Source organism: Hyla sarda, chromosome 1 (assembly GCF_029499605.1).
Source record: "Hyla sarda isolate aHylSar1 chromosome 1, aHylSar1.hap1, whole genome shotgun sequence".
NCBI classification, from domain to species: Eukaryota; Metazoa; Chordata; class Amphibia; order Anura; family Hylidae; genus Hyla; species Hyla sarda.
In genome coordinates, this window is record NC_079189.1 from 303,785,211 (window position 1) to 303,805,242 (window position 20,032).

A 20,032-nucleotide genomic window follows, 5' to 3' on the forward strand; every position below is an offset into this window, starting at 1 on the left:
GAGCCTTAACACCCCACAGGTGTTTAATGAAAATTCTTCAAAGTTGGATGGAAAAATAAAAAATAAAAAAATAATTTCACTAAAATGCTGGTGTTACCCTAAATTTTTCATTTTCACAAGGGAAAATAGGAAAAAAAGACCCCCAAAATTTGTAAGCCCATTTCTTCTGAGTAAGAACATACCCCATATGTGGATGTAAAGTGCTCTGCTGGCACACTACAATGCTCAGAAGAGAAGGAGCACCATTGGGATTTTGAAGAGAACATTTGTCCGGAATTGAAGGCCACATGTGTTTACAAAGCCCCCATAGTGCCAGAACAATGGCCCCCCCCCCCACATGTGACCCCATTTTGGAAACTACACCCCTCATGTAATACACTACACCAAAAGAAAGGGTATAGAAATCTATAAGAAGATAATTTTTCATGCAAAAAGGAGATTTTTTAACACTTAACGTAAAATCTCTTTCTCGAAGGATCCTTCGGGGGACACAGACCGTGGGTGTATGCTGCTGTCTCTAAGGAGGTGTGACACTATGGTAATAAAAAAAGTCAGCTCCTCCCAGCAGGATATACGTGCCTTCAGGCTCTGAGCTAGTCAGTTTAAGTTCCAGAGCAATAGAAGGAGACTAATAGGTCAAAGAAAAACCTAAAACTGTCCGAGGACCAGAAGAGAAAACATAACTGAACACACCCTCGGACAGAGAACCAAAGGATAAAAACCCAAAAAGGGCGGGAGCTGTGTCCCCCAATGGATCCTTCGAGAAAGAGATTTTACGGTAAGTGTTAAAAAATCTCCTTTTTTCTATCGACTCCATTGGGGGACATAGACTGTGGGATGTTCCAAAGCCGTCCCTTGGGTGGGCAGATAAGTATTCAGGCAGACGGTCGATCCACTGCCACCTGCAACACTTTACGACCCAGACGAGCATCAGCCGATGCGAAAGTATGAACTCGGTAAAACCTCGAGAAAGTCTGCAAAGATGGCCAGGTAGCCGCCTTGCAAATCTGCGGGGCCGAGGCTCTATTCTGGAGAGCCCAGGATGCCCCAACGGAACGAGTGGAATGAGCCACAACCCTGAAAGGAGGAATCTTCCCCTTACAGCGATAGACTTCTGAAATGGCGGACCGAATCCACCGAGAAATGGTGGCCTTGGAAGCAGGTTGTCCCTTGCGACGACCTTCCATAAGGACGAAAAAGGAATCACACTGACGAAACGAAGAAGTTATGGAGAGGTAAGACCGAACAGCCCGAACTACATCCAGCTTGTGTAGTAAGCACTCCTTAGGATGAGAAAGAACCGGACAAAAAGACGGGAGGACAATGTCCTCATTGAGATGAAAAGCCGAGAACACCTTAGGTAAAAAGGAAGGATCTGGCCAGAAGATGACCTTGTCCTGGTGGATCACCAGAAACGGAGAACGCAAGGAAAGAGCTGCCAGTTCAGACACCCTCCGGATGGAGGTGATAGCCACAAGAAACGCCACTTTCCAAGAAAGGAGGCGGAGAGACACCTCTCTAAGGAGCTCAAAGGGTGCCCCTGGAGGGCACTCAGAACCAAATTCAAGTCCCAAGGGGGAGAAGGTGACCGATAAGGAGGAGCAGCGTGCGCCACTTCTTGCAGGAAGGTCCGGACATGAGAATTAGAAGCCAGGGGTCGCTGGAAAAGAACAGTAAGGGCCGAAACTTGACCTTTAACCCCTTAAGGACCCAGCCATTTTACACCTTAGGACCCGGCCATTTTTTGAACATCTGACCACTGTCACTTTAAACATTAATAACTCTGGAATGCTTTTAGTTATCATTCTGATTCCGAGATTGTTTTTTCGTGACATATTCTACTTTAACACAGTGGTAAAATTTTTTGGTAACTTGCATCATTTCTTGGTGAAAAATCCCCAAATTTGATGAAAAATTTGAAAATTTAGCATTTTTCTAACTTTGAAGCTTTCTGCTTGTAAGGAAAATGGATATTCCAAATATTTATTTTATTTTATTCACATATACAATATGTCTACTTTATGTTTGCATCATAAAATTGATGTGTTTTTACTTTTGGAAGACACCAGAGGGCTTCAAAGTTCAGCAGCAATTTTCCAATTTTTCACAAAATTTTCAAACTCACAATTTTTCAGGGACCAGTTCAGGTTTGAAGTGGATTTGAAGGGTCTTCATATTAGAAATACCCCACAAATGACCCCATTATAAAAACTGCACCCCCCAAAGTATTCAAAATGACATTCAGTCAGCGTTTTAACCCTTTAGGTGTTTCACAGGAATAGCAGCAAAGTGAAGGAGAAAATTCAAAATCTTCATTTTTTACACTCGCATGTTCTTGTAGACCCAATTTTTGAATGTTTGCAAGGGGTAAAAGGAGAAAATTTTTACTTGTGTTTGTAGCCCAATTTCTCTCGAGTAAGGACATACCTCATATGTCTATGTTAATTGTTCGGCGGGCGCAGTAGAGGGCTCAGAAGCGAAGGAGTGACAAGGGGATTTTGGAGAGTACGTTTTTCTGAAATTGTTTTTGGGGGGCATGTTGCATTTAGGAAGCCCCTATGGTGCCAGAACAGCTAAAACCCCCCACATGCTATACCAGTTTGGAAACTAGCCCCCTTGAGGAACGTAACAAGGAATTAAGTGAGCCTTAATACCCCACAGGTGTTTCACGACTTTTGCATATGTAAAAAAAAAAAAAATTCACTAAAATGTGTTTCCCCCCAAATTTCAAATTTTTGCAAGGGTTAATAGCAGAAAATACCCCCCAAAATTTGTAACCCCATCTCTTCTGAGTATGGAGGTACCCCATAAGTTGACCTGAAGTGCACTACGGGCGAACTACAATGCTCAGAAGAGAAGGAGTCATATTTGGCTTTTTGAGAGCAAATTTTGCTCGGGGGCATGTCGCATTTAGGAAGCCCCTATGGTGCCAGGACAGCAAAATAACCTCCACATGGCATACCATTTTGGAAACTAGACCCCTTGAGGAACGTAACAAGGGGTACAGCGAGCATTTACCTCCCCCTGGTGTCTGTCAGATCTTTGGAATAGTGGGCTGTACAAATTTTTTTATTTTAATAGCCCATTGTTTCAAAGATCTGTCAGACACCAGTGGGGGGTAAATTCTCACTGCACCCCTCATTACATTCCGTGAGGGGTGTAGTTTCCGAAATGGGGTCACATGTGTTTTTTTTTTTTTTTTTTACGTTTGTCAAAACCGCTGTAACAATCAGCCACCCCTGTGCAAATCACCTCAAATGTACATGGTGCACTCTCCCTTCTGGGCCTTGTTGTGCGCCCCCTGAGCAGATTGCGCCCACATATGGGGTATCTCCATAGTCAGGAGAAACTGCATTACAAATTTTGGGGGGCTTTTTTCCCTTTTACCTCTTGTCAAAATGAAAAGTATAGGGCAACACCAGCATGTTAGTGTAAAATTTTTTTTTTTTTACACCAACATGCTGGTGTAGACCCCAACTTCCCCTTTTTATAAGGGGTGAAAGGAGAAAAAGCCCCCCAAAATTTGTTTGGCAATTTCTCCCGAGTACGGCAATACCCCATATGTGGCCCTAAACTGTTGCCTTGAAATACGACAGGGCTCCGAATTGAGAGCGCCATGTGCATTTGAGGCCTGAATTAGGGATTTGCATAGGGGTGGACATAGGGGTATTCTACGCCAGCGATTCCCAAACAGGGTGCCTACAGCTGTTGCAAAACTCCCAGCATGCTTGGACAGTGAACGGCTGTCCGGCAATACTGGGAGTTGTTGTTTTGCAACAGCTGGAGGCTCCATTTTGGAAACAGTGGTGTACCGGACGTTTTTCATTTTTATTGGGGAGGGGCGGGGGGCTGTGTAGGGGTATGTGTATATGTAGTGTTTTTTTACTTTTTATTTTGTGTTAGTGTAGTGTAGTGTAGTGTAGTGTTTTTAGGGTACAGTCACATGGGCGGGGGATTACAGCGAGTTTCCCGCTGCGAGTTTGAGCTGCCGCGCAAAATTTGCTGCATCGCAAACTTGCAGCCTGATACTCACTGTAAGCCCCCTGCCCATGTGAATGTACCCTGTACATTCACAGGGAGGGGGGATCTCCGGCTGGTGCAAAACTACAACTCCCAGCATGCACAGTCTATCAGTGCATGCTGGCAGTTATAGTTTTGCAACAGCTGGAGGCACACGGGTTGGGAAACACTGAGTTAGGAAACAGACAATGTTTCCCAACCAGTGTGTCTCCAGTTGTTGCAAAACCACAACTCCCAATATGCCCAGGCAGCCGAAGGGCATATTGGGAGTAGTGGTTACGTAACAGCTGGAGGAGAACAGTTTGGGGACCACTGTGTAGTGGTGTCCAAGCTGCAGCCCTCCAGATGTTGCAAAACTACAACTCCCAGTATGCCAAAACTGTCCAGGCATGCTGGGAGTTGTAGTTCTGCAACATCTGAAGGGCCAGATGTTACAGAACTACAACTCCCAGCATGACTGGACAGTAAGGGCATGCTGAGGATGTGTAGTTTTGCAACATCTGGAAGGGCACAGTGGTCTCCAAACTGTGGACCTCCAGATGTTGCAAAACTGCAACTCCCAGCATGCCCAGACGCCAAGGGCTGTCTGGGCATGCTGGGAGTTGTAGTTTACAGGGTCCCATTACAGCAATGCATGTCGCTTTACGGCGATGTGCATTGCTGTAAAGGGCCCAACCGCGGCTGAAGAGGAACTCACCTGTCGCCGCCGCCGCCGTCTCTGCCGCCTGGATCCGGGTCTTCAGGGACGAGGTAAGTACCGGGGCCGGTCCCCAGCACTCCCCCGTCCCCCGCCGCGTCCTCCGGTCTTCCTCCCGTCCTCTCCGGACTTCAAGGGGCCGGGCAGGACGGAAGGAAGTAACCGCCCCCCCCTGCGATTGGTCGGTTAACTAACCAACGGATCGCAGGGGATCGGAGGAGGTGGCAGGCTTGCCACCTCGCTCCTAGGCTCCAGCATGGTCCTGGCTGTCTGTGACAGCCGGGATCATGCAAAATTACCGGGCGGTCGGGTCCCAGAGACCCGATCAGCCCGGTATCACCGCAGATCGCAAGGGCGATTTCCCTTGCGATTTGCGGCGATCGCCGACATGGGGGGCCTACATGGCCCCCCTCTGCGTTTGCCCTGGATGCCTGCTGAAGCATTTCAGCAGGCATCCGCTTCCGATCTCTACCCGGGGCGCGACAGAGACCGGAGAAACACCAGGACGTACTAGTACATCCTGGGTCCTTAAAGCCCAGGGTGCCAGGATGTTCTAGTACGTCCTGGGTCCTCAAGGGATTAAGGGAACTGAGAGACAACCCCAGTTCCAGCCCCGACTGCAAAAAAGAGAGAAGACGGGGAACCGAGAAGGTCACCGGGGAGAAGTCCTGAGCTTCACACTAACAAAAATAAGACCGCCAAGTACGGTGGTAAATTCTTGCAGAGGAGGGCTTACGAGCCTTGAGCATGGTGTGAATGACTTGGGAAGAGAACCCGCGGGCCCTCAAAACCGTGGTCTCAACCGCCACGCCGTCAAATGCAGTGACAGTAAATTGGGGTGGCAAAGAGGACCCTGAGAGAGTAGGTCCGGGCGGAGCGGAAGGCGCAGAGGAGCGTCGTCCAGGAGCCTGACTACGTCGACCTTCGGGGCCAATCTGGAGCTACCAGAATGGCGGAGACGCCCTCCGCCTTGAGCTTCCTCAGCACCCTGGGAAGGAGCGGAAGAGGAGGGAACAGATAAGGTAGTGCAAACCCCGCCCAAGGAATCACTAGGGCGTCCATGGCCAGAGCCTGAGGGTCCTGGGACTTGGACCCATCGCCGGGGTCGGGAGAGGACCGACTGAGGAAGTCCGCTTCCCAGTTGAGCACTCCCGGAATGTGAATCGCCGAAATGGCCGAAACTTTGTTCTCCGCCCAGGTGAGAATCTTGGTCATCTCAGCCATGGCTGCGGAGCTGCGAGTGCCACCCTGACGATTTATGTACGCCACGGCCGTGGCGTTGTCCGACTGAACGCGGACAGGACGGGACTGAAGACGGGACTCCCAATGAAGAAGACAAAGAAGAATCGCCCGTAATTCCAATATGTTTATCGGGAGAAGAGTCTCCGGGGGAGACCAGAGTCCCTGAACCGTCCAATCCCTGAACACACCGCCCCAGCCCAACAGGCTGGCATCCATTTTAACAACCTGCCAGTGAAGGGGAAGACAGGACCACCCTTTGAGAAGAAGGGGGGAGCGGAGCCACCAGAGCAGAGACTGATGGACCGTGCGAGGGAAAACAATCTGACGATCGAGGGACAGGGGAGATCTGTTCCATCGAGAGAGAATCGCCAGTTGAAGGGGTAATGAAACTGGGCAAAGGGTATGGCCTCCATAGTTGCCACCATCCGACCCAGGACTTCCATACAAGTGCGGATGGAGATTGATACCTGGGTCCTTCGGACCCCCGACCGGAGCGCCAGACGCTTGTCCGGCGGAAGACAAATTCGGGCAGAGGCCATGTCGAATCGAAGTCCCAGGAAGGTCAGAGACTGGGTAGGACAGAGGACTGACTTGTCCCGGTTGACCATCCACCCGAAGTGAGTCAGAGTGTGGAGAGTGATGTCCAGATTCTCCAGAGTCTGGGCTCTGGTTGGAGCCTTGATGAGGTCGTCCAGATGGGGTATCAACGAGATCCCCCTAGACCGTAACAGGCCCATCACTGGCGCAAGGATTTTTGTAAAGACCCGAGGAGCCGTGGCTAGACCAAAGGGGAGGGCCACGAATTGAAAGTGCCCCTCCGGAACGCAAAGCAGAGGTACCGATGATGGCCCGGAAATATTGGCACATGGAGGTAGGCATCCTTGATGTCCACCGATGAAAGAAACTCCCCTTGTTCCAGGGACGCCACCACTGAACAGAGGGATTCCATTCTGAAGTGGCGGATGAGAAGGTGACGGTTGAGATGCTTGAGGTCTAGGATTGGTCGCACAGAACCGTCCTTTTTGGGGACCACAAAAAGATTTGAATAGAAACCCCAAAAACGTTCCCCTGGAGGAACGGGGACGACAACCCCCTGGAGAAGCAGAGATCGGAGAGCCGCTCGAAATTGCTTCGCCAGAGGAGGAGACCGGGGGGCCCGGGATCGAAAAAAGCGATCCCTCGGAAGGGAGGCGAATTCGATCCGGTAACCGTTGGACACCACATCCCTTACCCAAGAGTCCTGAATGTGCAAAGTCCAGATGTCTCGGAAAAACAAGAGACAACCTCCACCCCGAAAAGAAACCGCGGGTGGGGGCCTCACTTCATGCAGAAGTGGGTTTGTGGTTGCCTGATTTGGGCGCAAAATGGCCGGACCGGTTGGAGTCCGAGTTCCAAGACGGGCGTGCACGGAACGAGGGAGACTTCTTGTCCCGCAAGGGCGCCTGCCTGCACCCTTTACTGGGGCCAGAGGTCCGAAAGGACCGAAAGGAAAAGGACTTCTTCTGTGAAGTAGGGCGAGCCTTATTTTGAGGTAACAAGGAACTCTTACCTCCCGTTGCCTCAGAAATAATCTCATCAAGGCGTTTGCCAAAAAGACAGCCACCCGTAAAGGGAAGCTCAGTGAGAGACCTTTTGGAAGCGGCATCCGCATTCCAAGCTTTAAGCCACAGCAAAGGCAGAACAACGGGCTGACTGCATGGAAGCTGTGCACAGAAAGTCCTCAGCTTTAGCGCATTGGAGAGCCAGAGCAGATAGATCCTCTGGGGGGGATCCCGCTGACATATCCTGATGGAGCTTTTGGCACCACTCCAACAGGGCCTTGGACACCCATGTCGAGGCGAAGATGGGAAGAAGAGAAGAGCCAGCTGCTTAAGAAGCGAACTTCGCTAAAGATTCTACCTTCTTGTCCGCGGGATCCTTGAAGGCAGCGGCATCTGCCAGAGGCAGTGTAGTCGCCTTAGAGATCCGGGAGATTGGTGGATCCACTGAGGGAGGGGAAACCACCTTAGCCACAAAGTCCTTGTCAAATGGATAACGTTCTTGAATTGACTTGATTCCCGGGAACCTCTTATCTGGATGTTTCCATGCGGATTCCAGAATGGGGTGACCCAGACCGGGTACGCGGCTCTGGCATAGCAAAGCGGCGACTCCAAGAACGTCCACTGGAGGAGCGACGTTTGTGCCCAGAAGATAGGGGGGGTGGGACCCACGAGGGGAACGCTCACGTCTATCAGAAGACTCAATGGAAGTCAGACGAGGCACCCCTAGCATGCTTATGAGAGTGTGAAGTATGGGGAGACGAGGAGCGGACCCTCTCAGAGGTCCTACGCCGGGAAGACCCCTTCAAGGCGGACACCATTTCCCGGGAGGCCTCAGCCACTGAACGGGAGACTTGGGTCAAGTCAGCCATATACTGGGTCAGGGAAGAAACCCAGGCTGGAGGAGCGGCTGAACCCACTGGGACCGAAGGGGCATCAGGGGGTCTGGGGGAGCAGTGGAGCAGGCAGGGCAAGAGGGCTCAGTAGAGCCAGACATCTTGGTATTACAGTGCTTACAGATATAATAAGTCACTGAATTACCAGGTTTCTGTTTGGAGGGAGGAACAGCTCTGGGTACGGACAAAAAAGAAGACAGGAACTTTCTCACCCTGGTCTGTGTTCCCTGTCAGCTGCAGTAAGGAGAACTCGCTCCGTGCAGCCAGAGAGACTGAACAGGCCAGCCAAAAGGGAGGGAGGGGCGTGCCTGAAGCAAGGCACGCAGTAACAGACCCCTTCACATAGAAAATCGCCCCCACGGCACTGATTGGTCGCTGCTTCGCGCCTCTGAGAGCTCCCAGCCCAATGGGCGGAGCTACAGATGGCCAAAAAAGAACTGTCATGGCGCCCGCTCCTTGTCCCGAGCGCATCTGCCTAGCCGTATATGCGCTCGGGGAAATGGAGTGGGCGGCCAAAACGCCGGCAGAGGCTGAAGCGCCCGGCTCGTAGCAGCGCCGTGGCTGTCAGCCGCGTTAAGGCGCTGTAAGCATAACGAAGGTAAGCCGGCGCTGAGAGTGCCCGGCCCGGAGCAATGCCGCGGCTGACATCCACAAATAAGGCGCTGCAGTAATTGCACCAACACACACACCACATAATAAAGTGCCCCATACTATATGCCCCATAAAGTAAGGTACCTTATAAGATATGCCCCCTCAGGTGCCACTGCTCCCCCAGCATAACGTGCAGCCCCTGTATAATCAAGCCCCATAAATGAAGGTGGGCCAAAACAGGGGGTCCCCAGAGGGTGCGAGTCCGTACCTATGGAGAAAAAAGGGGGGAAGTACTTACCTCAGTCAGAAGAACTTACCTAATGGAGTCTTCAGTGAAGTCTTCAGTCAGCTTTTGTCCCTGCATCACGCCTGGCTGCTATGAGCGAGCGAGGCGAGCAGAGAAAAAGGGGGACCTGGACCCATGAGGTACCACCCAGACGCTGACCGTTGGCGAAGGGGGGTGAACAGCGCATATACGCAATGTCTGTGCCACCTCACTCGCAATGGGGAAACCGGGAGCCCCCACCTAAAAACGGAAAAGAAAAGGAATAAAAAACTAACACGTCCCTATACTAGAAAAATTAAAAATCAGAAGACCTGGTCTGGAAGATCCAGACCATGTCCACCTCCTTCAGACACTAAGCTTAAACTGACTAGCTCAGAGCCTGAAGGCAGGTATATCCTGCTGGGAGGAGCTGACTTTTTTTATTACCATAGTGTCACACCTCCTTAGAGACAGCAGCATACACCCACGGTCTGTGTCCCCCAATAGAGCCGATAGAAAAAAATCTTTATTAGAAATAATCAATAAAATATACATAAAATAGAACTGGCACAGTATGATAGCAACATGGATGACAATGACATGGGGAAGGTTGTTACATAGTTACAAGCCATAGAAATCGTAAAGAGCAACCTATCATGAATTCATAAATGGAATACAAGTGTACAAAATAATCAGATAGGGAACATAAATAAGGAACCAGTACCCACAGATATAGAAACCTTAACCAGGTCAATGTCAGACCCCTACATATGTTTTGCTCCAACGAGCTTCCTCAGGGGGCGTAATGTAATAAGGGGTACAGTGAGCATTTACACCCACAGGTGTCTGACAGATTTTTGAAACAGTGGTCCGTGAAAATGAAAAATGTAATTTTTCATTTGCACAGCCCACTGTTCCAAAGATCTGTCAAACGCCAGTGGGGTGTACATACTCACTGCACCCCTTATTAAATTCTGTGAGGCATATAGTTTCCAAAATGGGGTCACATGTGAGGGGGGTCCACTGTTCTGGCACTATGGGGGGCTTTGTAAATGCACATGGCCCCGACTTCTATTCCAACCAAATTCTGTTGCCAAAAGCTCAATGGCGCTCTTCCTCTTCTAAACATTGTAGTTTGCCCACAGAGCACTTGGCGTCCCCACATTGGGTATTTACATACTCAGAAGAAATGGGGTTACAAATTTTGGGGGTCATTTTCTCCCATTACCCCTTGTAAAAATGTAAAATTTGGGGAAAACCCAGCATTTTAGTGAAAACATTTTTTTTTTTCCCATTTACACATCCGACTTTAACAAAAAGTCGTCGAACACCTGTGAGGTGTTAAGGCTCACTGTACCCCTTGTTGCGTTCCTTGAGGGGTGTAGTTTCCAAAATAGTATGCCATGTGGTGGGTTTTTTGCTGTTCTGGCAGCATAGGGGCTTCCTAACTGCGACATGCCCTCCAAAAACCATTTCAGCAAAATTCGCTTTTCAAAAGCCAAATGTGACTCCTTATCTTCTGAGCATTGTGGTGCGCCAGCAGAGCACTTGACGTCCACACATGGGGTATTTCCATGCTCAGAAGGTATGAGGTTACAAATTTTGGGGGGAATTTGTCCTATTATCCCTTGTAAAAAAAAAATCATTTGAGGGAAAACCAGCATTTTAGTGGAAAAAAAAATCATTTACACATCCAACTTTAACCCCTTAAGGACCGGGGTTTTTTCCGTTTTTGCATTTTCGTTTTTTGCTCCTTGCCTTTAAAAAATCATAACTCTTTCAATTTTGCACCTAAAAATCCATATGATTGCTTATTTTTTGCGCCACCAATTCTACTTTGTAATGACGTCAGTCATTTTGCCCGGTAAAAATGACACCTTATCTTTATTCTGTAGGTCCATACGATTAAAATGATACCCTACTTATATAGGTTTGATTTTGTCGTACTTCTGGAAAAAATCATAACTACATGCAGGAAAATTTATATGTTTAAAATTGTCATCTTTTGACCCCTATAACTTTTTTATTTTTCCGTGTATGGAGCGGTATGAGGGCTCATTTTTTGCGCCGTGTTCTGAAGTTTTTATCGGTACCATTTTTGTATTGATATGACTTTTTGATCGCTTTTTATTCATTTTTTCATGATATAAAAAGTGACCAAAAATACACTACACACATTTTTGCATTGATAGGACTTTTTATTCACCAAAAATGCACTATTTTGGACTTTGGAATTTTTTTGCGCGTACGTCATTGACCGAGCGGTTTAATTAACGATATATTTTTATAATTCGGACATTTCCGCACGCGGTGATACCATATATGTTTATTTTTATTTGCACTGTGTTTTTTTTTTATGGGAAAAGGGGGGTGATTCAAACTTTTAATAGGGGAGGGGTTAAATGATATACATTCACTTTTTTTTCACTTTTTTTTTTTGCAGTGTTATAGCTCCCATAGGGACCTATAACAATGCACACACTGATCTTTATCATTGATCACTGGTTTCTCATAGGAAACCAGTGATCGATGATTCTGCCGCTTGACTGCTCATGCCTGGATCTCAGGCACTGAGCAGTCATTCGGCGATCGGACAGCGGGGAGGCAGGTAGGGGCCCTCCCGCTGTCCTGTAAGCTGTTCGGGATGGCTCGATTTCGCTGCGGCTATCCCGAACAGCCCACTGAGTTAACCGAAAGCTTTTACTTTCACGATCGGCGCTGCACGCTATTAGCGGCGGGTCCCAGCTTCACTATGACGCCGGGCCCGCTGTGATATGATGCGGGGTTACCGTGTAACCCCGCGTTATATCACGGGAGCAGGACCAAGGACGTACCTGTACGTCCTTGGTCCTTAAGGGGTTAACGAAAAGTCGTCATAAACCTGTGGGGTTGTCACGATGCCGGCTGGCAGGAGGTGGATCCTCTGTGCCAGAGAGGGATTGGCGTGGACCGTGCTAGTGGACCGGTTCTAAGTTACTACTGGTGTTCACCAGAGCCCGCCGCAAAGCGGGATGGTCTTGCTGCGGCGGTAGTAACCAGGTCGTATCCACTAGCAACGGCTCAACCTCTCTGACTGCTGAAGATAGGCGCGGTACAAGGGAGTAGACAAAAGCAAGGTCGGACGTAGCAGAAGGTCGGGGCAGGCAGCAAGGATCGTAGTCAGGGGCAACGGCAGGAGGTCTGGAACACAGGCTAGGAACACACAAGGGAACGCTTTCACTAGGCACAAGGGCAACAAGATCCGGCGAGGGAGTGCAGGGGAAGTGAGGTATACATAGGGAGTGCACAGGTGAACACACTAATTGGAACCACTGCGCCAATCAGTGGCGCAGTGGCCCTTTAAATCGCAGAGACCCGGCGCGCGCGCGCCCTAGGGAGCGGGGCCGCGCGCGCCGGGACAGGACCGACGGAGAGCGAGTCAGGTACGGAAGCCGGGGTGCGCATCGCGAGCGGGCGCCACCCGCATCGCGAATCGCATCCCGGCTGGAGGCGGTATCGCAGCGCACCCGGTCAGTGGATCTGACCGGGGCGCTGCCGTAGCGAGGATGTTGCGAGCGCTCCGGGAAGGAGCGGGGACCCGGAGCGCTCGGCGTAACAGGGGTGTTAAGGCTCACTGAACCTCTTATTACGTGCCTTGAGGGGTGTAGTTTCCAAAACAGTATGCCATGTGTTCTTTTTTTTTTTTGTTTGCTGTTCTGGCACCATAGGGGCTTCCTAAATGTGACATTCCCCCCCAATAACCATTTCAGAAAAACTCACTCTCCAAAATCCCATTGCCGCTCCTTCCCTTCTGAGCCCTCTACTGCGCCCGCCGAACACTTGACATACACATATGAGGTATTTCTTTACTCAAGAGAAATTGGGTTACACATTTTAGGAAGATTTCTCTCCTTTTACCCCTTGTAAAAATTCAGTAACTGGGTCTACAAGAACATGCGAGTGTAAAAAATGAAGATTTTAAATTTTTCTCCTTCAATTTGCTGCTATTCCTGTGAAACACCTAAAGGGTTAACAAACCTTTTGAATATCATTTTGAATACTTTGAGGGGTGCAGTTTTTATAATGGGGTCATTTGTGGGGTATCTCTAATATGAAGGCCCTTCCAATTCACTTCAAACCTGAACTGTGAAAAATTGGAAAATTGATGCTATAATTTGAAGCCCTCTGATGTCTTCCAAAAATAAAAACATGACAACTTTATGATGCAAACATAAAGTAGACATATTGTATGTGTGAATCAATATATAATTTATTTGGAATATTAATTTTCCTTATTAGCAGAGAGCTTCAAAGTAAAAAAAAAATGCACCATTTTCAATTTTTTATCAAATTTTGGAATTTTTCACCAAGAAATGAGGCAAGTATCGACAAAATTTTACCACTAACATAAAGTAGAATATGTCATAAAAAAACTGTCTTGGAATCAGAATGAAAGGTAAAAGCATCCCAGAGTTATTAATGTTTAAAGTGACAGTGGTCAGATGTGCAAAAAATGGCCAGGTCCTACAGGGAAAATTGGCTGGGTCCTTAAAGGGGTACTCCCCCCCTAGACATCTTATAAGATGTCAGATCGCGGGGGTCCCGCTGCTGGGGACCCCCCGGGATCTCGGCTGCAGCACCCACCTGTACGGCTTCCGGCAACGCTGGAGGCTTCGGATCCCGACAACAATGGCGGTTGAGCGTGACGTCACGACTCCGCCCCGTGTGATGTCACTCCCCGCCCCCTCAATGCAAGTCTGTGGGAGGGGGCGTGACGGACCTCCCATAGACTCGCATTGAGGGGGCGGGGCGTGACATCACACGGGGCGGAGATCCGCCATTGTGGTCGGGATCCGCCATTGTGGTCGGGATCTGAAGCCTCCAGCGTTGTCGAAAGTCGTACAGGTGGGTGCTGCAGCCGAGATCCCGGGGGTCCCCAGCAGCGGGACCCCCGCGATCTGACATCTTATCCCCTATCCTTTGGATAGGGGATAAGATGTCCAGGGGGGGTGAGTACCCCTTTAAGGGGTTAACCCTTTAACGACGCAGGACGTCCTGCGCCCGCTCCCGCGATATGAAGCATGACATCACGACGGTCCCGGTGCTCATCAACGGCCGGGACCCGCGGCTAATACCACACATCGCCGATCGTGGCGATGTGCGGTATTAACCCTTTAGAAGCGGCGGTCAAAGCTGACCACCGCTTCTAAAGCAAAAGTGAAAGTATCCCGGCTAGTCAGTCGGGCTGTTCGGGACCGCCGCGGTGAAATCGCGGCATCCCGAACAACTTGCAGGACACCGGGAGGGCCCTAACCTGCCTCCTCGGTGTCCGATCGACGAATGACTGCTCCGTGCCTGAGATCCAGGCAGCAGCAGTCAAGCGCCGATAACGCTGATCACAGGCGTGTTAATACACGCCAGTGATCAGCATAGGAGATCAGTGTGTGCAGTGTTATAGGTCCCTATGGGGCCTATAACACTGCAAAAAAAAAAAGTAAAAAAAAAGTGTTAATAAAGGTCATTTAACCCCTTCCCTAATAAAAGTTTGAATCACCCCCCTTTTCCCATAAAAAAATAAAACAGTGTAAATAAAAATAAAAATAAACATATGTGGTATCATATTTGCGTAAATGTATGAACTATAAAAATATATTGTTAATTAAACCGCACAGTCAATGGCGTACGCGCAAAAAAATTCCAAAGTCCAAAAAAGCGTATTTTGGTCACTTTTTATACCATTAAAAAATGAATAAAAAGTGATCAAAAAGTCCAATCAAAACAAAAATTATACCGATAAAAACTTCAGATCACGGCGCAAAAAATGAGCCCTCATACCGCCCTGTACGTGGAAAAATAAAAAAGTAATAGGGGTCAGAAGAGGACATTTTTAAACGTATAAATTTTCCTGCATGTAGTTATTATTTTTTCCAGAAGTACGACAAAATCAAACCTATATAAGTAGGGTATCATTTTAACCGTATGGACCTACAGAATAATGATAAGCTGTCATTTTTACCGAAATATGCACTGCGTAGAAACAGAAGTCCCCAAAAGTTACAAAATGGCATTTTTTCTTTGATTTTGTCGCACAATAATTTATTTTTTTCGTTTCGTCGTGAATTTTTTGGTAAAATGACAAATGTCACTGCAAAGTAGAAGGGGTGACGCAAAAAATAAGCCATAATATGGATTTTTAGGTGGAAAATTGAAAGGGTTATGATTTTTAAAAGGTAAGGAGAAAAAAACGAAAGTGCAAAAACGGAAAAACCCTGAGTCCTTAAGGGGTTAAAGGCACATGACCCAAAGGTCTACTATAATTAAATATATAAATCTATACACCAATATACGTTAATACATATTTATACAAGGCGACTAGGGGTTAGCCCTCCAGGAGAGCCCTACTAGCATGGAGGGACTCTGGCTGAGGGGACTTTAGACAGAGGGACAGGACCAAGTCCTGTACCGGGACACCACAAGTGCATTGTGGGAGTTGTAATTTTGCAACAGTTGAAGGTTTGGGCCCCCCCCCCATGTGAATGTACAGGGTACATTCACACAGGCGGGGGTTTACAGTGAGTTTCCTTCTACAAGTTTGAGCTGCAGCAAATTTTCCGCTGCAGCTCAAACTCCCAGCGGAAAACTCGCTGTGAACCCCTGCCAGTGTGAGTGTGTCCTAAAAACACTACACTACACTAACACAAAATAAAAAGTAAAACACTACATATACATATACCCCTATACAGTTACACCCCCCCCAATAAAAATTAAAAACGTCTCATACCGCAGTGTTTCCAAAACAGAGCCTCCAGCTGTTGCAAAACAACAACTCCCAGTATCGCCAGACAGCCATTGATTGTCCTGGCAGGCTGGTTGGTTTGCAACAGCTGGAGACACCCTGTTTGGGAAACACTGCCGTTGGGTTTTGGTGGAGACAAACGCCATCCTTGTATCCGGGTCCGCCCCTATTGCAAAGTCCTAATATAGGCCTCAAAGGCGCATGGCGCTATCTTGCTTTGGAGCCCTGTCGTATTTCAAGGCAACAGCATAGGCCACATATGGGGTATTTCCGTACTCAGGAGAAATTGCGTTACAAATTTTGGGGGGGATTTTCTCCTTTTACCCGTTATGAAAAGGAAAAGTTAGGGGCTACACCAGCATGTTAGTGTAAAAAATAAAAAAATTTACACTTACACGCTAGAGTTGCCCCATACTTTTAATTTTCAGAAGAGGTAAAAGGAGAAAAAGACCCCCAAAATTTGTAACTCAATTTCTCCTGAGTATGGAAATACCCCATATGTGGGTGTAAAATGCTCTCCGGGTGCACAACAAGGCTCAGGAGTGAGGGCGCACTGTGTACATTTCAGGCCTAAATTGGTGATTTGCACAGGGGTAGCTGATTGTTACAGCATTTCTAAAATGAAAGAAAAAAAAAAACACAAACATGTGACCCGATTTTGGAAACTACACCCCTCAAGGAATATAACATGGGGTATAGTGAGCCTTAACAGCCTACAGGTCTATTTTTGTTAAAGTTGGACGTGAAAATTAAAAACCAATTTTTTTCCCCCTGAAATGCTGGTTTTACCCCAAATTTTTCATCACAACGGGTAATAGGAAAAAAGCCTCCCAAAATTTGTAATCCCATTTCTTCTGGGTATGGAAATACCCCATATGTGGAGGTAAAGTTCTCTGCTGGCGAACTACAAGGCTCAGAAGAGAAGGAGCGCCATTAGGTTTTTGGATAGAGAATTACCGGTAGGCTGGAAGTGAAGGCCATGTATGTGTGCCCCCCACATATGACCCCATTTTGGAAACTGCACCCCTCACAGAATGTAATAAAAGGTGCAGTGAGCATTTACACCCCACAGGTGTTTGACAGATTTTTGGAATAGTGGTCCGTGAAAATGAAAAATTAAATTTTTCATTTGCACAGCCCACTGTTCCAAAGATCTGTCAAACGCCAGTGGGGTGTAAATGCTCACTGCACCCCTTATTACATTCCGAGAGGGGTGTAGTTTCCAAAATGGGGTCACATGTGGGGGGGTCCACTGGTCTGGCACCACGGGGGGCTTTGTAAATACACATGGCCCCCGACTTCCATTCCAACCAAATTCTCTCTTCAAAAGCCCAATGGAGCTCCCTCTCTTCTGAGCATTGTAGTGCGCCCGCAGAGCACTTTACATCCACATATGGGATATTTCTATACTCAGAAAAAATGGGTTTACAAATTTTGGGGGGCTTTTTCTCCTGTTACCCCTTGTGAAAATTAAAAATGTTGGGCTAACACCAGCATTTTAGTGTTAAAAATCACATTTTTCATTTTCACGTTTAATAAAAGTTCAACAATCACCTGTGGGGTATAAAGACTCAATTTACCCCTTGTTACGTTCTTTGAGGGGTGTAGTTTCCATAATAGTATGCCATGTGGTTTTTGTTTTTTATTACTGTTCTGACATCCTGGGGTCTTCCTAAATGTGACATGACCCCCAAAAACCATTTCAGCAAAATTCGCTCTCCAAAATGCCATTGTCGCTTCTTCCCTTCTGAGCCCTCCAGAGCACTTCCACATATAGGTATTTCCTTACTGGAGAGAAAATCTATTACAAGTTTTGGGGGGCCTTTTTACCTTTTACTCCTTGCAAAAATGAAAACAATTGGGCTACAATACCATGTTAGTGTACAAAATTGAGATTTTAATTTTTATCCTCCATTTTGCTGCTATTCCTGTGAAACACCTCAAGGGTTAACAAACTTTTTGAATGTCATTTTGAATACTTTGAGGGGTGCAGTTTTCATAATGGGGTCCATAATAGGGGATTTCCAACATAAAGACCCTCATATTTACTTCAAAACTTAACTGGTCCCTGAAAAATTCTGATTTTGAAATTTTTGTGAAAAATTGGAAAATTGCTGCTGAACTTTGAAGCCCTTTGATGTCTTCCAAAAGTAAAAACACGTCAACTTTATGATGCAAACATACAGTAGATATATTGTATATGTGAATCAATATATCATTTATTTGGAATATCCCTTTTCCTTACAAGCAGAGAGCTTCAAATTTAGAAAAATGCCAAATTTTCTAATTTTTTATGAAATTTTGGAATTTTTCACCAAGTAATGATGCAAGTATCGATGAAAATTTACCAAAAACAAAGTAGAATGTAACAAAAAAAAAAATCTCAGAATCAAATTTATAAGTAAAAGCATCCCAGAGTTATTAATGCTTAAAGGGATAGAGGTCAGATTTGCAAAAAATGCTCCCATCCTTAGGGTCATAATGGGCTCCATCCCCAAGGTGTTAAAAATGAAAGAAGCAATCTGATTGGTTGCTATGGGCACCTGTACCACTCTTTCTCTCTGCAGGTTTTAATAAATCTCCCCATAGTAGAGAATTTGCAAATCTGGGCGGACCCATCAAAGTCAATGGAGGTAACGGATTTTATTTATGAGTAAACATACCCCAAGAGATTTTTAAAAAACTGTCCAATAAAAATAGGGGAAAAATATTAACACCAAATGATATGACACCAAAACAAACATAATTGGTAAAAGGTAAGAGGTTAAACGTTGCATAGTCCCTCACACAACCATCCCCTCCTATTTCCCACTCGTCCTTCATTTCCCACGCACCGCCTCCTTACCGACACGCATTTACATAACCCCGCCCCCGTGCGCGCGACCACGATCTCTGGTTGACGCTTCGCGCGCACCCGTGAGTGGCTGCAAAGATGGCGGCGCACATCACCCTCACACAGGTAAGGCCGGTCTGCAGAGTGACAGTGCGGGTCTGGGCTGGGGTATGATGTGATGGACTGCGCGGGTAAACACTTATCCCTCATAGGTCGGGTACTAAGGGCAGCTGTGCCCTCTCTTCGTCACCTTGGGGTCTAGTTATAGTGTACCGTAAGACTGAGGCCTGGGGAGGGTACAGTAAGGAGCTATCACCCCGTGCACCCTCTCCTGCCCCAAACACGTCCCTTCCTGTGGGCGCTTGTGTGCCACTGTGCAGTATGGCTAAATCACAGCTGATATGTCAGGAAGTGGCACTTCTGCTCTACACTATAGCTTGTGACTGGCATCCTCTCCTGGGGGCCCATTACTAACTGTAGAGTGTGGCCCCCTAAGCTGGCATCACTGGACCTTCCTTTACATCTCTGGAGCTCGGGCGTCCTGTCTACATTTTACTAATGCTCCCTGTTCTGAGCCGTGTAAGGATGGGCAGAGTGCAGGGAAATGTATCGGGGAGTAGCTATACATTGTATACAGTGTCAGGGGTGTGATATACTGTATAGTGTCACATTGTACATTAGTCTGAGTGCTATGAATGCTGGAAGCCTTGTCCTCTGCTCCCTGTTGTGTTATGGTATACACCTATATAATATATATCAGGGATGTGATATACTGTATAGTGTCACATTCTGTACATGAGTCTGAGTGCTATGAATGCTGGAAGCCTTGTCCCCTGCTCCCTGATATGGTATACACCTATATAATATATATCAGGGGTGTGATATACTGTATAGTGTCACATTCTGTACATTAGTCTGAGTGCTATGAATGCTGGAAGCCTTGTCCCTGCTCCCTGTTATGGTATACACCTATATAATATATATCAGGGGTGTGATATACTGTATAGTGTCACATTGTACATGAGTCTGAGTGCTATGAATGCTGGAAGCCTTGTCCCTGCTCCCTGTTATGGTATACACCTATATAATATATATCAGGGGTGTGATACACTGTATAGTGTCACATTGTACATGAGTCTGAGTGCTATGAATGCTGGAAGCCTTGTCCCTGCTCC

The 20,032-nt window shown here is 47.3% G+C and overlaps 1 protein-coding gene across 2 annotated transcripts in view; it reads left to right on the plus strand.

The window, feature by feature from the left end:
• Positions 1 to 18,631: 18,631 nt before the first annotated feature.
• Positions 18,632 to 20,032, plus strand: part of EPS15L1 (epidermal growth factor receptor pathway substrate 15 like 1) — a 247,297-nt gene continuing 245,896 nt past the window's right edge. Inside the window, exon 1 of one of the 2 annotated variants that reach the window (XM_056518167.1) lies at positions 18,632 to 18,657. In XM_056518167.1, the coding sequence (XP_056374142.1) occupies positions 18,652 to 18,657 (6 nt within the window). In that variant the 5' untranslated portion in view covers positions 18,632 to 18,651. Of the gene's footprint in view, positions 18,658 to 18,894; positions 18,984 to 20,032 lie in introns of those variants that run through there. The other variant, XM_056518165.1, reaches the window with a different exon arrangement.